Below are 12,910 nucleotides of genomic sequence, written 5' to 3'. Positions count from 1 at the left end.
TATGTTTTTGCTCTTACTTTTTGCGTATTTTTATCGATAACTCCTTCCAGTTAGCCATCAGAAATTGGGTAGGAGAAGGAAACCCTGCTTTACAACACCATCCTTGGGCCGGCAAGGATGAATCTAAAGTCACGTGGAAATTATTAAAGGGACGGGTCACTACTAGGGCGGCGCTGCTCATTTACCCAAAACGGCACGGCCATCGGGCTGTACACCATCTGTTATTATTATCGATCCAACTTCCACTTTCTCCTCACACCCTCTCTTCTTTTTAGGATATCCCCATTCACTATCGCTTCCGGGCCTCGGCGGCTTTGACCGCTTTTCTCTTTCCAGGATGAAGTCCACTGTACTCCGTCTTGTTTGCTTTGCCGTCCTGTTGGTCCTCGCCGCTGCGTGGACCAAAGAAGGTCCGTTCAGTGCCTCTCCTCGACGCCTACACGCCCAATTGCATGGGGAATACTGCTAACCTTCTAATCCTGTCCAGATTATGAAATATTCCAGTTGAACGATGAAGTCACCTCCGCTGAGGGCGCCAATGTGACATTCTACGGTGCGATCGGATCGGAGGGTCAACATCTCACTTCCCTGGTACTAACGCCCTGTCGATAGATTTCCTCGGTGTCAAGCCCAACGCCAACCAAGACGAACTCAACAAGGCCTACCGCAAAAAATCACGCCAGCTTCACCCCGACAAGGTCAAGCGCAGCTTCATCGCCAATCGGTCCGCTGACAAGAGCCGGTCCAAAACCTCGAAGTCTGGCGTCCACGTCAACAAGGGCCCCTCGCAGCGCGAAATCGCCGCCGCCGTCAAAGAGGCCCACGAGCGCTCTGCCCGCCTGAACACAGTTGCGAACATCCTACGCGGGCCGGGTCGCGAGCGCTACGATCATTTCCTCCGGAACGGTTTTCCCAAGTGGAAGGGCACCGGATACTACTATTCGCGGTTCCGCCCTGGATTGGGATCCGTGCTCGTCGGGCTCTTTCTCGTCTTCGGTGGCGGCGCGCACTACGCGGCCCTGGTGCTGGGATGGAAGCGTCAGCGTGAATTCGTCGATCGGTATATCCGCCAGGCCAGACGCGCCGCCTGGGGTGACGAACTGGGCGTGCGGGGTATCCCCGGGGTGGATGCGAATGCCGCTGCAGCTGGTGGGGTGCCCACGCCGACGCCTGATACTAGTGATGCCAGCGCCATGCCTATGAACCGCCGCCAGAAGCGCATGATGGATCGCGAGAACCGCAGGGAGAACAAGAAAGGACCCAGAGCATCCTCCCGTGGTTCGGGTGCCGCCACCCCAACGACCGAGTCGGTCGAGCCCAGCGGCGAGAGAAAACGGGTCGTCGCGGAGAACGGAAAGGTCCTGATTGTGGACTCGATCGGTAACGTGTTCCTCGAGGAAGAGACCGAAGACGGCGAGCGCCAGGAGTTCCTCCTCGACGTTGAGGAGATTCATCGACCTACTCTGCGTGACACGATGGTGTTCAAGTTGCCTGGCTGGCTATTCCGCAAGACCGTTGGAAGGGTGCTTGGTTCCTCTAGTGCGGTCGATGAGGAGGAAGAATCGCCCGAGGCCGCCGAACCTGTAGTTGACGAGCCTACGAGCACGGCCGTGGCATCGAATGGGAAGTCGTCGCGGAGGAGAGGCCGACGTTCTCAGAAATCCTGAGCGCTTCCTCTGACGGCGTGAGAGTTCCTTTATCGCCCTTCATTTGTAGACCTTATTTATACTACGGTGTTGAATGGTGAACAAAAATGTATGGTTATATTGCCTATAATAGCTCGTTATATCTTGGCCAGCTGGATCATTCGCAACCAACCCAGGCATTTTGGACAAGAGTTCAGAATGCGACGTAGGCAGACAGGTTCAATAACAGGACGAGAATCGCATCCGAAAACCGATGCAGCTAGCCTCCCAGTATATAACAAGCCGAAAACAATCCTTCAGATATCCAATGTACATCATGTCGTGGCCGTGTTGGTTGTGGTCATATCATAGTTCGTTTCTCTTCTCGACGCTTCAGCATGCCTCTATTGCTGACATTCATGGGACCACCAATCTCACAGTCGAGAACCTCATATACCCAAGATATTTACATGAGCATTTTGGCGATATTCATCAACCCGTTAATGTTGTCCGCCATGCCTGACTCGCCGCCTCGGGAACGACCGCCTCCGAATCCCAAGCTCTTGGGCAGGTGGATGCCAATCATGGAGAGGAGCTTGTGCAGCACTCCACTTGTAATAAGAGGGACTACCACCAACAGGAGGACCTTGATTGGGTGACGCCGAGCATAACTGTAGATGTCGCGCAGCAGCCGCTTGATATAACGTACGACCCGGTGGACGAAGCCTGACCGGGGGCGCGCCCGTCGCGACGACGACGAAGAGAAAACCGACGGGCTGGAGCGTCCACCGCGACTGCTCCCACCTACGCTGAAAATTGAGGGGGCGGAGGAGCGAGAATGGTGGGTAGAGTACCCTCGACGGGGGGAGGAACGCCGACGGACAAAATAGTAGCCGGAACTAGAGGAGCGTCCGTCAAACCAGCCCATATTGAAGGTATTAACTGCAGGATTGGGAGGCAATTGGATACGGCCGTGATGACCGAGGCGGATAGGCTCTGTCCGGAGAGTTGAAGGAGGTAATGGATTGTTGTCTTCCACGAGTTGGGAGGGTCGTCAGATGTGTTCCGTTTCAGCTGGATGCGCCCCTCGCATTCAATTCGTGCAGGTCAAGCAATCAGGACGCACTTGCGGAGTCGTCTGCTGCAGACGCACACAATCTCAGTTCTAGGCTCTGGGTCCCCACTGCAGGATGCGAGAGTGGTGCCGGGATTTAGTCCACTATGTATGTGCACGTACAGTATATAGATGGACCGAGATAGAGGTATCTCGTCAACATGGACTGCGCTCACGGGTGGTAGTTGGACAGTTGAAGAAAGCAATTCGTGCAGCGGAGAGCTGAGAGGATTGAGGGAAGACAAGACCAGCCCTCCATGTTCGCAAGAGAGCTGAGCATCGCGCAGAAGCAAATTGGGTGGCTGGTGGTCGGGGGGAGATGCTCATTGGTGGTGTTCCTCAGGGGGCGCTCCCGTGCCGAGGACGGCGTGTTATTGCCTGAGGCAGCATGTGGGCGGCGACGTCATCAGCATGACATTGTACTTTACTGCGTACGTACTCTGCTGGAGCGGACTTCCTCCATGCACCTCTGATACGATTTTTGCCTCTAAAATATGTCAAGTAAGTCACCGACTCAAGCGATATCAACGTTGCTAATATTTACATTACAGGCCTTCCGAATTATTGTAACGCCAATCCACTTGCTCTATTGTCCCCAACGCTACTGGTATCTGACTGAATCCAGATAAGATCCTTGGTGTGAGACGCGATGCGACTTCCCAAGAAATTCGCACCGCCTACAAAAGGTGCGTAAGCCCATTAGCGGTCTCCCGACCACCAAACTGAAGTTTACAGGGAATCACTGAAATCGCATCCAGATCGGGTAGCGGTCGACTCCCCCGAGCGACCTGCTCGGACCCGCAAGTTCCAGGAAATCAGCGATGCATACTACACCCTCTCGGATAAGTCCCGACGGGATGAATACGACGCAAAGCTGCAGGCCCAAGAGTCCTCGGAGGAGCCCCAGGGTATGCCGGGAGGCTTCCCCTGGTCGAGCTTTGGGTTTGGCACTGAAGACCACGAACGACGAGCTTCGGAACAGTTTGGATCCGTGTTTGAGGAGATGCTACGTGAAGAGGGTCTCGCCAGTGACGAAACCGATGAGGATGGCCGCCCACGCGCCCGACCTACGTCTCGCTTTTGGTCCATCGTTGGCGGCGTGAGTGGCGGGGCGCTTGGCTTCATTGTAGGAAATACCCCAGGCGCAATTGCTGGGGCAGTCGCAGGAAACCGACTCGGAGCTATCAGAGACGTCAAGGGAAAGAGTGTCTATGAGGTTTTCCTCGAGCTGCCACAGAACGATCGGGCACAGTTGTTGAGCGAACTGGCAGCCAGGGTCTTTCGGTCGACCATGGGGCGGTAACAAGACCTAGATGATGACATGATCTGGGATCAATGCGATTGTCAGCTCCCATTAGCTATTTAATCTAATTCAGAGCGACTCGCATTCCTCAGGATTTGTAAGGTTATCGATAAGAGACCCCACGTCGATCTGACCGCCTTTTGTCCTTGGGTCCCCCAAAACGGGTAAGCTGTCTGGACCCGGTGCCCCTCTTCCTCACCGCATGCGGTCAGGACACGTTCTGCTCCGTAGTATACAAAGACTTCTGCCTCCTATCTCAGTCCCTGTCGATCTGTGCATCCTGCAGCTGTCCCTGTCAAAATTATTCTTCCCCATTAAGCATTCTCCATTCTTGCCCCCACCTACATCCGACACAATGGCCGAAGCTGCAAGCTTGTACCCAGCTCTGGAAGATCGTCCCGTCAAGGAGACCATCTGCCTCTTCGATGTCGATGGTACTCTGACCCCTGCGAGACGGGTAAGTCCGCTCTTGATTTGCTCCAGAAAATCAATTTGATTCTCCGTTCCTTGCCACGTACCGGCCTTAACGGCTGATATTTGAAATTTACAGACCGTCTCGCCGGAGATGCTCCAACTTCTTTCGCAACTCCGCCATAAGTGTGCCATTGGCTTTGTTAGTACCCCCTGTATGTGGTATCTGGAAAGGAGATCGAATCTCACGCGTGATGCAGGTCGGTGGTTCGGATCTCGCTAAACAACAAGAACAACTCGGCACGGCCTCGACGAAGGTGACCTCCCTCTTTGACTTCTGCTTCGCCGAGAACGGTTTGACCGCCATTCGTCTGGGCAAGAACCTTGCGAGCAACAGTTTCATACAATGGATTGGAGAGGACAAATACCAGAAGCTTGTCAACTTCTGTCTCAAATACCTTTCGAACGTGGAGCTCCCCAAGAAGCGTGGTACCTTCATTGAATTCCGCAACGGAATGATCAATGTGAGCCCTATTGGCAGGAATGCCAGCGTGGACGAGAGAAATGAATTTGAAGCGTATGTGGTTACCTCTGGGGCTCGGGCCAGGAACGCTCGTCGGTCTGGCTAACACTGCACAGATACGACAAGCAACATAACATCCGGAAGGACTTTGTTGAGGCTCTCAAGAAAGAGTTCCCTGACTACGGTCTCACGTAAGTATCTACATTGCGTTCCGGCAAATGCCATTTGCTGTCGCTGATTCTGACTCTCCTTTTTCGACCAGCTACTCTATTGGCGGCCAAATCTCTTTCGACGTTTTCCCCACCGGCTGGGACAAGACTTATTGCCTGCAGCATGTGGAGGCCGAGAAGAACATCAGTGGTATTGACTACAAGACGATCCACTTCTTCGGTGACAAGTCCTTCCCTGGGGGCAACGACTACGAAATTTACAGCGATTCCAGAACCATTGGCCATGCAGTTAACGGGCCTGAAGACACCATGAAGCAACTTAAGGAGATATTCAATCTCTAGGGGAAAGCGAATAATTCTTCAGGCATTGCGCACTTGCTTTGAAAACAGCATGAGTTTTTTGACCACGGTACCAGACACGGACATATGGGATACATATCAACAACTGGAGCCAGACCTTTAGAGAACCAAGATGTTTCCTGGATATAAATCATATAACTCCAATTGTCACGTTTTTGAGATCCCCGGCCTAAAATTTGGGCTTTACATAGAAAGCAATGCCACAAAAGCTATCATTATCATTTCCAACGTGTTTTTGCCTCCAAAAGCTTAGATTTATATTTGGCGTTGGGAAATAATGGCCTTGTACATTGTCTTTCTTAACGTGCCGTTGACTCTTCATGCCCATATATCATCCTCATTGTCAAACCCTTATCCATACCAAGAGTATCCCAACAGCATGTACGGAATTTATCTAGTTTTCTGGAAAGATCCATGCTACAAACAAAGGAAAGACAGTCACGTCACATACCTTTGGTACTCTTCGAACAACTCATGGAACCTACCGATATTATCTTTGTTCAGAATCAAGGTACAAAGACATGGTAGACTAATTTGTGTCGTTACGTGAATATGCTGTATTTGCGTATATAAACCCTCAACTATCCTGCCAACTTTGCGTTTATGATGATCCACATTCAACCTTTCTCTTGCCTGTCAGTCTGTTAGCACATCTGAGCCCTAGTAAGCAAACCCCCGTATCCTACTTATTGTTTGTTAGTATCTAGAGAATTGTGTTGCCCTTGACATCAGACACTGCTCCACTTCCATTCTACGGCTGACGAGCTATCGGTATGTTGTCGGACGACCCCCACCCTTCCCCGCTTACCTTACTCCCCTCTGAGATTCTCCTCCAGATCTGCGACGACTTAGACCCTACGTCGCTTGCGAGGCTCTCCAGAACATGCCACACTCTTGAGGCTCGTCTTTGCGATGAGCGAAAGAAGGCTGCCCAGAAGCACGCGTTCCCGAGCAAAGAATATGTGAATTCTTCCCTCTTCCTAGGCGACGACGTTTGCAAGCCTGGCGAGCACATGGCCAAGGCCATACATGACGGTAGATACGATGCCGTTAAAGGCTTTCTGGATGCAGGAGTAAGCCCTCATTCGTATACTCTAGCGACCCGTTCTCTGCTTAGCCTTGCAATCTCGAAGGAAAACGCAGAGATCGTCGAGCTCTTACTGACGTATGGTGCTGACCCGAATCTGCCACAATTCGCTTCCACTCGCAGTCGTGACTCTCACTTGCAGAGTGCTGCATTTGCATGTATGGATGCCAAATCGAAGAATGAGTTCAAGCTTCCCAGGCTAATCCCGCCTGTAGATCTATTGCTGAGACACGGTGCGAGAATAGTGTCCATGCACGAGTTCATTGCCATGACGAGCGCCCAGCTTCCTACGGGCATGCTAGATCTTGCGATTTCGAATGGCTCGGATCTTCTTAACCTGAAGCCTGACTTTTCCAGCATGCTACACTACGCCATCATGTACGACAACGATGACTACGCCTTTTTTGTCATGAGAAGGTTCCCAGAAGCCCTGAACATCCGTAACCATTGCGGATTTACCCCTCTCATGGAGGCCATTATGTACCACAACGAGCCTGTCGCGCTGGAACTGATTCGCCTCGGCGCAGAGGTGGGAGTTCTAGACTCATGGGGCTTCAGCGATTTGTGGCTGGCTGTCACAAAGAACCTTCTAGATGTCGTCCGAGAGATGCTATCACAATGGGATGGGTCCCTGCAGAATGATGCAATGGACGCCTTTGAGACAGCTGTGTCGTTGAAATCCGTCGGGGCCATTGAGTTGCTGCTTGAGCACCCAGCCTACAAGACGGCTGAAAATATTCGTGGCGCGGTCCATGCTATGACTGTGTGGCCCGGGGATAATGGTAAGCAGCTGGCTCAAACCTTGAGAGCCAGATATCCTGAGCTGTTTCTCTAAATTCCCACAGCAGACTGTTAGGGAGGCTGCTTTGATTTTCGGGGTTATTTAGATTGGTCCAGACCCAGACTGTTGGTTCTCCCCGCATTTGTCGTTGTTAGACTGGTTCCTCTATTTTAGATACTGGTACTGTGCTCACCTTGGGTACTCTACACAATGGATTGTCATCCAGAAGCCATGAATCTCGTAAAAGTCCGATGTAGTCGTAGATTGCCTGCTTTGCTTTGTTCCCCGTTCGGCGGGGCTTCCCGAACGGGATCGTCGAATCACATGTCAAGTTTCCCGAGTTAGTCATTCCTTCTCCGGTGACATTTCATCCCTCCATACTGTTGCGACAGTCAAGAACACACCGTCATCGCCTACCGCACTTTCTATCGCTTATGGGTTTAGGGTCGGGATCGCGTTGAACATGGCTCACCAGAAATCTGTCACGGAAGTTCCCCGGTCGATTCTTCCTCGTCTGACCTGGAACGGTGCCTCTGCCCGCTCGACCGTTCCTCCTCAAAGTGCCGCCCTTTCATCCCCTCATCACCAGATACAACAGTCTGTACGCAGCCGGAACTCGTTCTCTCGGGAACTGCATACTTCGAAATACTCTTCTCATCCCTCCACTGTTGTCTCCGCCGCCTCCCGAGAATCTAGTCTTGCGCCGTCGATCGCCCGCCGCGTGCCAGCATCAACCCGGAGCGTTCCAAACCGTCCCACCGTTGAATCTCCAAGCAACCCCATCCGGTATAATGGAGTTTATGTCGCGACATTCAAACCAGCGCAACGCGCTTTCCATGCTTCGGCTTCCCGCCAACGGGACCACCATTTCGATACGTTGAAATTCGTACAGCGGTTGAAGGATGAGGGCTTTAGCGAGGAGCAGGCCGTCGCGATGATGAGGGTGTTGAATGATGTTATCCAAGAATCGATTCAGAACCTAACTCGGACGATGGTTCTGAGAGAAGGTTAGTTGTCCTCCGCTGTGCCTTGGATCTAGTGTCTGGGAGTGGATGTTGGATACTGCAGATACGATTCTAACTTACTTGCTTCTGCTTCAGACACTGAACGATCCACCTATACTCAGAAAGTTGATTTTGCAAAGCTTCGCTCTGAACTGCTCAATGCAGACTCTACCGAAGCGCAGCTGACACGTTCATCCCATGAGAAGATCGCTGCAGATCTAGCCAAACTGAACTCACGTCTACGGGATGAAATCGGCCGCACGCAAGCCTCCGTCCGTCTGGACCTGAACTTGGAAAAAGGCCGTATTCGTGAAGAAGCCAATGGCCAGGAAATGCGAATTAAGGAGACGGAAACGAGGATCGAACAGGAGGTTGCCGGACTGAGAGAACGTGTGGAAGCTGTCAAGTTCTCCACACTTCAATGGTTGATGTACTACTCCCTTCCTTTCATTCTATGTGACCTAAAATGCTAACATATGGCCGTTTAGGGGTGTGTGTACGGGTACCGCCGCTCTTATTCTTGGTGCGTGGCGTTTGCTCATGTGAGCTGGTGTCCAGCCTTTATTGCATACGGGAAAATATTGTTTTTTAGCATCGCATTGTATTATATGTCTGTATACTTCTCACTGGTCGGACTGAGACACCTGCCAGGAGATTCTTCTCTCATTTTCTATTTCCTTTGTCTTGTGCTGGCGACCAAGGGGCGTTTATATCTCCATTCTCCTGACGTGAAGGAGTGGTTAACCGGAAGGTACATCTTTACCTAGGTATGGAGTTCACCATGCTGTGATAATATGCAGGGTATGGCGGAAGGTAGCTGGTGGTTCTTTTTTATTCAATTCAAGCTGCTGTGATACCTCACATTCAAAAGGCAGTTGCCTGTCTGGTTCCTTCTTTCGTACCCAGCATGGCTGGTTCATTCCTAAATTGCGAACACCAATTGCCCATCCCGTCCTCTCTTCATCTAGCCCGACGTGTAGATTGCCGTGCCCCTGACATTCCTGCAGATCACGTCGCACTCTGCACTGCACTGTTATTCGAGAATCAGTTCGCCTTCCTCCTGCCTCTACATTCGAAACATACAGACACCCATGATAAATGACCTGGCAGAGAGGTGCTGCATGTAAAGACTATATCCACAGCCACGATGGTGAACACTCATCTAGTACTTTGGCTTGCGGCGTTCCTTGCTCTATCTCACGGGTCTTTAGAAGTCTTCCAGGTCTACCACCCTCCTGGAATGGGAGATGGTAACCCAAGTTGCAACGAAGAAGTCGTGTTGATGGAACATACCTTTGCCTCCAGCTATGGGCATCCGTTTGTAGGTCAGTCTTGCCTTTTGCTTCAGACAGCAATATAGACGCCTTTTATTGACCTCTCGTCCAGGAACCTATCAGCCACCAAGATGTGAATTTGACACAGTGCGGGTCAACTTGACAGCCACCTCCAAAGGTTCGCAATATGACAGACTAGCACTTATGTTTTTGGGAGACATTGAGGTATTTCGCACATCAACGGCCGAGCCTGCGATGGACGGCATTGCTTGGACTTATATCAAAGATATGTCGCAGTACAACGCTCTGTGGAAGAAAGGCCAGAAGCTTATTTTCGATCTCGGCAACATCGTTAACGAGAATTATACAGCGCCATTCCATGTGAGGTTGACTGCGTTCTTTTCAGGGGAAGGAAACGTCGAGACACCAGATGTAATTCTTCCAATCTCAGGCCTGCGCTCAGGCAACAATGTTTCGAGTGCATTTACCGTCCCGAGCGATAATGCCATCATATTCCACCAGTTCCCACCAACCGTCTCGCGTGATATCGTGTCCATATCCGCTTGCGGTCAGGATAAGGAGGAGTTCTGGTGGTCAAACTTGCTCTCGCAAGACACAGATGTCTTCAAGACATAGATGTCTTCAAAACAACAGATGTCGACTTCAACGGGCACGCTCCATTCCGTGAAATCCAACTTTACATCGATGGCATCCTTTCGGGAGTAGTCTGGCCGTTCCCCATCATCTTTACTGGTGGGATTGCTCCCGGGCTGTGGAGGCCGATTGTTGGGATTGACGCCTTTGATCTGCGTCAGCCTGAGATTGATATTACGCCGTTCATCCCGATGCTTACAGACGATCGCCCGCATTCTTTCGAAATCAAGGTCGTCGGTATCGACATTACGTCAGAGAAGACCCCTACCCTCTCCAAATTTGTCGGCTCAAATTGGGTAATCACGGGAAATATTTTCCTTTATATGGATGGCATCGAGTCTCGCACGGAGTACAATCGAACGAAGAATGAAGAACCTTACGTCTTTGCACCCGCGCCAGAACTTTTGGTCAGAAGTAGCTCGGTCAAGAGCCCAAATGGCGCTAACGAATCCTTGACATACTCGGTCATTGCTAATAGAACTCTATTGATAAGCTCTTCGGAGTTCATGTGGCAACAGCATCTGTCTTACTCAAGTTATGCATCACTTGACAATGAACAGGCATCAATGGATATCGTACCGTTGACACGTCGATAGAACGAGGTCTTGAAATAGATGCGACAGGCGCCACTGGCATCTCGACTTATACTCTGACTTCTGGAGGGTTACACTTGCGTACTGAACAACGGGGGAGTGCATATTACCAGGCTACTAATGGAAGCTCAATTTCATACGGCAATACCACTCAAACTTTCGAAAGCAGGAATATTGATGGATCATACAGCAGACTCGTTAGTGCTGTAAATGGAACTGTTGTGTCTGATACACTTTTCTGAACCAGGCCTAAAAACTTCAAGTTTGAAGGGATTGAATGAGGGCAAAGATTATCATTCTCCATATTCTGAATCGTCATTCCTTGTTTAGGCTTTTTTTATTTACTTACTTCCGTTGTGTATTAGATACGGGAATAAATTGCAGATAATGCGTTTGACGAGGCTATGCTCGCCAAGAGCTTCGTAGACCGCAAGGATTCTTTGCGTGGCTTCACTGCCATCTGATCATCGAACAATTGGATCATATTAAACTAACTCATATCCCACCCACAAGCTCACTGGTCCATACTAGCCACTAGCATTCAAGAAACATCTGGATACTGTGAGGTTGTTGTTGGTCTTGCGGCCCAAGGTTCTTGCGCCTCACGCCGATCAATCAGCTTCTTCTCTTCCCTTCACCAGAGCAATTCCTGTCAGCATAGCTTTTAGTATATCCTTAAGTCATCTCCCCTCCGCAATTCCGTTTTTAGTGGTACAGATTTAGACTTATCCACATGGATTCTGAGAGTGCGTTTTGTTGCCTGCCACATGTCTTCGTATTCTAAGTCTTGGCCGAGGTTTATATCTGAGGATCTGCCAATCTGGCTCCCTGGTATAACATATAAATATCTTATATTCCACATTGTCCTTTCTTGTCAACTTCGCGTTCGATATTCCTACACAGATTCGGCTTCGCAATCATGAGCACCTTTACATACACTGTTAGAGACACGCATTCTGCCCTAGTATCATTGCGCATAATCGCAATGATCAGTTCCCTCGCAGGACTCATTGCCTTCTCATATTCACAGACGCAGTTTGATGCTGGAGAGATCCTCGTCGAAGATCTGGGCAACCCGTTCATTCTTCCTGTTATTGGATTGGTAAGTTGTGTTGTTGGGATAATCATCCCGCCTAGTGATCCGTTCTAAATGCATCAAACAGCTCGAATATACTTTTATCTGGTCTTTGCTGGTCGTGTCCATTCGACTATCTTCGCAGTCTCCTTTCCACCCGGCCATTTATGTCACCTTTGATTGCATCGCCTGGGCGGGTTTACTCGCAATAATGATTATATATCTGCTAATCATGGGTGTCTACACCACTGATGGCGCATACAGCTGCTCGAGGTACTATGGGTACTGCGATGGACAGACTGTGGCGAATGTCGAACATTTTGGTACTGCTATGGCTCTTCTTGCGGTGTAGGTGATTTGAGGCTCCATTTTCCGTCCTCTTGGTCAAGCGAAGCGATGCTTGTCAAATTTGCATGCTGACATAGTCTTCTAGGTTTGTTCATTTTGGACTGTTTGTATGGGCATGTTGTGTTACCGATAAGTTCCGAAAAAGTGTCTCTAAGGACAGCCACGATGGTGTAGATGCGAAATACGCCAACGCCTGAGCCTGATCAGTCATGCACACAAATATTTTCTATTGGGATATTTGATTTATGGCTATGTTATTTAAAGTCTAATGTTTAATGTAAATGACTTTTAAGTTATGTTTCATAGTATTGCTTAGCCACTAGTATGGCTATTGTATGTATACACTTGGTGTCTAATAGGGAGTCAAGAGTAAAATTGCTATCTTGAAGGTAGCAGGATTTGGTTTCAATAAGAACAGCTAATTAAGAAGGCTTATGTACTATGGATTCAGCGCATGAAATCAATCATCTACAATCTGTACTCTCGGTATACTATGAAGGTTCGGGATTATCGGAATTAAGTCTATCTGCACGTGACTACTATCGATAAGATTAATTTCCCCGGCTTCAGCCCTCTACCTTCTGACAA

The 12,910-nt window shown here is 50.0% G+C and overlaps 6 protein-coding genes across 6 annotated transcripts; 5 read left to right on the top strand and 1 right to left on the bottom strand.

Moving 5' to 3' along the window:
* The first annotated feature begins 158 nt into the window (after nucleotides 1-158).
* On the top strand, nucleotides 159-1,879 carry BDV59DRAFT_106248 (putative endoplasmic reticulum DnaJ domain protein Erj5). The gene is made up of 3 exons (XM_073686530.1): nucleotides 159-410; nucleotides 488-553; nucleotides 613-1,879. The coding sequence occupies exons 1-3, from the start codon at nucleotides 338-340 to the stop codon at nucleotides 1,665-1,667; spliced, it is 1,194 nt and encodes a 397-aa protein (XP_073551185.1). The 5' UTR covers nucleotides 159-337; the 3' UTR covers nucleotides 1,668-1,879.
* Nucleotides 1,880-2,643, bottom strand: BDV59DRAFT_106249 (uncharacterized protein). The gene has a single exon (XM_073686531.1). The coding sequence runs from the start codon at nucleotides 2,551-2,553 to the stop codon at nucleotides 2,092-2,094; it is 462 nt and encodes a 153-aa protein (XP_073551184.1). The 5' UTR covers nucleotides 2,554-2,643; the 3' UTR covers nucleotides 1,880-2,091.
* A 531-nt stretch (nucleotides 2,644-3,174) lies between these two features.
* Nucleotides 3,175-4,166, top strand: BDV59DRAFT_170599 (putative DnaJ chaperone (Caj1)). The gene is made up of 4 exons (XM_073688439.1): nucleotides 3,175-3,240; nucleotides 3,291-3,305; nucleotides 3,365-3,425; nucleotides 3,475-4,166. Exons 1-4 carry the CDS (start codon nucleotides 3,234-3,236, stop codon nucleotides 4,040-4,042), a joined length of 651 nt encoding a protein of 216 aa, XP_073551183.1. The 5' UTR covers nucleotides 3,175-3,233; the 3' UTR covers nucleotides 4,043-4,166.
* A 313-nt stretch (nucleotides 4,167-4,479) lies between these two features.
* On the top strand, nucleotides 4,480-5,727 carry sec53 (phosphomannomutase SEC53). The gene is made up of 4 exons (XM_073688438.1): nucleotides 4,480-4,655; nucleotides 4,714-5,030; nucleotides 5,093-5,167; nucleotides 5,239-5,727. Exons 1-4 carry the CDS (start codon nucleotides 4,608-4,610, stop codon nucleotides 5,486-5,488), a joined length of 690 nt encoding a protein of 229 aa, XP_073551182.1. The 5' UTR covers nucleotides 4,480-4,607; the 3' UTR covers nucleotides 5,489-5,727.
* An 828-nt stretch (nucleotides 5,728-6,555) lies between these two features.
* BDV59DRAFT_170594 (ankyrin repeat domain-containing protein) lies at nucleotides 6,556-7,605 on the top strand. The gene is made up of 3 exons (XM_073688437.1): nucleotides 6,556-6,579; nucleotides 6,650-6,751; nucleotides 6,809-7,605. The coding sequence occupies exon 3, from the start codon at nucleotides 6,844-6,846 to the stop codon at nucleotides 7,426-7,428; it is 585 nt and encodes a 194-aa protein (XP_073551181.1). The 5' UTR covers nucleotides 6,556-6,579; nucleotides 6,650-6,751; nucleotides 6,809-6,843; the 3' UTR covers nucleotides 7,429-7,605.
* A 150-nt stretch (nucleotides 7,606-7,755) lies between these two features.
* On the top strand, nucleotides 7,756-9,249 carry BDV59DRAFT_170592 (CCDC90 family protein). The gene is made up of 3 exons (XM_073688436.1): nucleotides 7,756-8,381; nucleotides 8,475-8,808; nucleotides 8,867-9,249. Exons 1-3 carry the CDS (start codon nucleotides 7,838-7,840, stop codon nucleotides 8,922-8,924), a joined length of 936 nt encoding a protein of 311 aa, XP_073551180.1. The 5' UTR covers nucleotides 7,756-7,837; the 3' UTR covers nucleotides 8,925-9,249.
* The last annotated feature ends 3,661 nt before the right edge of the window (nucleotides 9,250-12,910 follow it).

Source organism: Aspergillus ambiguus (genome assembly GCF_047715705.1).
Source record: "Aspergillus ambiguus strain CBS 117.58 unplaced genomic scaffold BDV59scaffold_4, whole genome shotgun sequence".
Classification (NCBI taxonomy): domain Eukaryota; kingdom Fungi; phylum Ascomycota; class Eurotiomycetes; order Eurotiales; family Aspergillaceae; genus Aspergillus; species Aspergillus ambiguus.
Note: the sequence above shows the minus strand (reverse complement) of the source record. Positions and strands in the feature narration are given on the sequence as shown.

Bases quoted from the DNA above. Each gene is read 5' to 3' on its own strand.
- BDV59DRAFT_106249 (XM_073686531.1), bottom strand. From the start codon at position 2,553: ATGGGCTGGTTTGACGGACGCTCCTCTAGTTCCGGCTACTATTTTGTC.
- BDV59DRAFT_170594 (XM_073688437.1), top strand. From the start codon at position 6,844: ATGCACGAGTTCATTGCCATGACGAGCGCCCAGCTTCCTACGGGCATG.
- BDV59DRAFT_170592 (XM_073688436.1), top strand. From the start codon at position 7,838: ATGGCTCACCAGAAATCTGTCACGGAAGTTCCCCGGTCGATTCTTCCT. The intron at 8,382-8,474 runs GTTAGTTGTCCT...CTTCTGCTTCAG, and splicing joins GACGATGGTTCTGAGAGAAG to ACACTGAACGATCCACCTAT. The intron at 8,809-8,866 runs GTACTACTCCCT...ATGGCCGTTTAG, and splicing joins TCCACACTTCAATGGTTGAT to GGGTGTGTGTACGGGTACCG.
- BDV59DRAFT_170599 (XM_073688439.1), top strand. The intron at 3,426-3,474 runs GTGCGTAAGCCC...TGAAGTTTACAG, and splicing joins ATTCGCACCGCCTACAAAAG to GGAATCACTGAAATCGCATC.
- BDV59DRAFT_106248 (XM_073686530.1), top strand. From the start codon at position 338: ATGAAGTCCACTGTACTCCGTCTTGTTTGCTTTGCCGTCCTGTTGGTC. The intron at 411-487 runs GTCCGTTCAGTG...AATCCTGTCCAG, and splicing joins CGCTGCGTGGACCAAAGAAG to ATTATGAAATATTCCAGTTG. The intron at 554-612 runs GTGCGATCGGAT...CCCTGTCGATAG, and splicing joins CGCCAATGTGACATTCTACG to ATTTCCTCGGTGTCAAGCCC.
- sec53 (XM_073688438.1), top strand. From the start codon at position 4,608: ATGCTCCAACTTCTTTCGCAACTCCGCCATAAGTGTGCCATTGGCTTT. The intron at 5,031-5,092 runs GTATGTGGTTAC...AACACTGCACAG, and splicing joins GAGAGAAATGAATTTGAAGC to ATACGACAAGCAACATAACA. The intron at 5,168-5,238 runs GTAAGTATCTAC...TTTTTCGACCAG, and splicing joins TTCCCTGACTACGGTCTCAC to CTACTCTATTGGCGGCCAAA.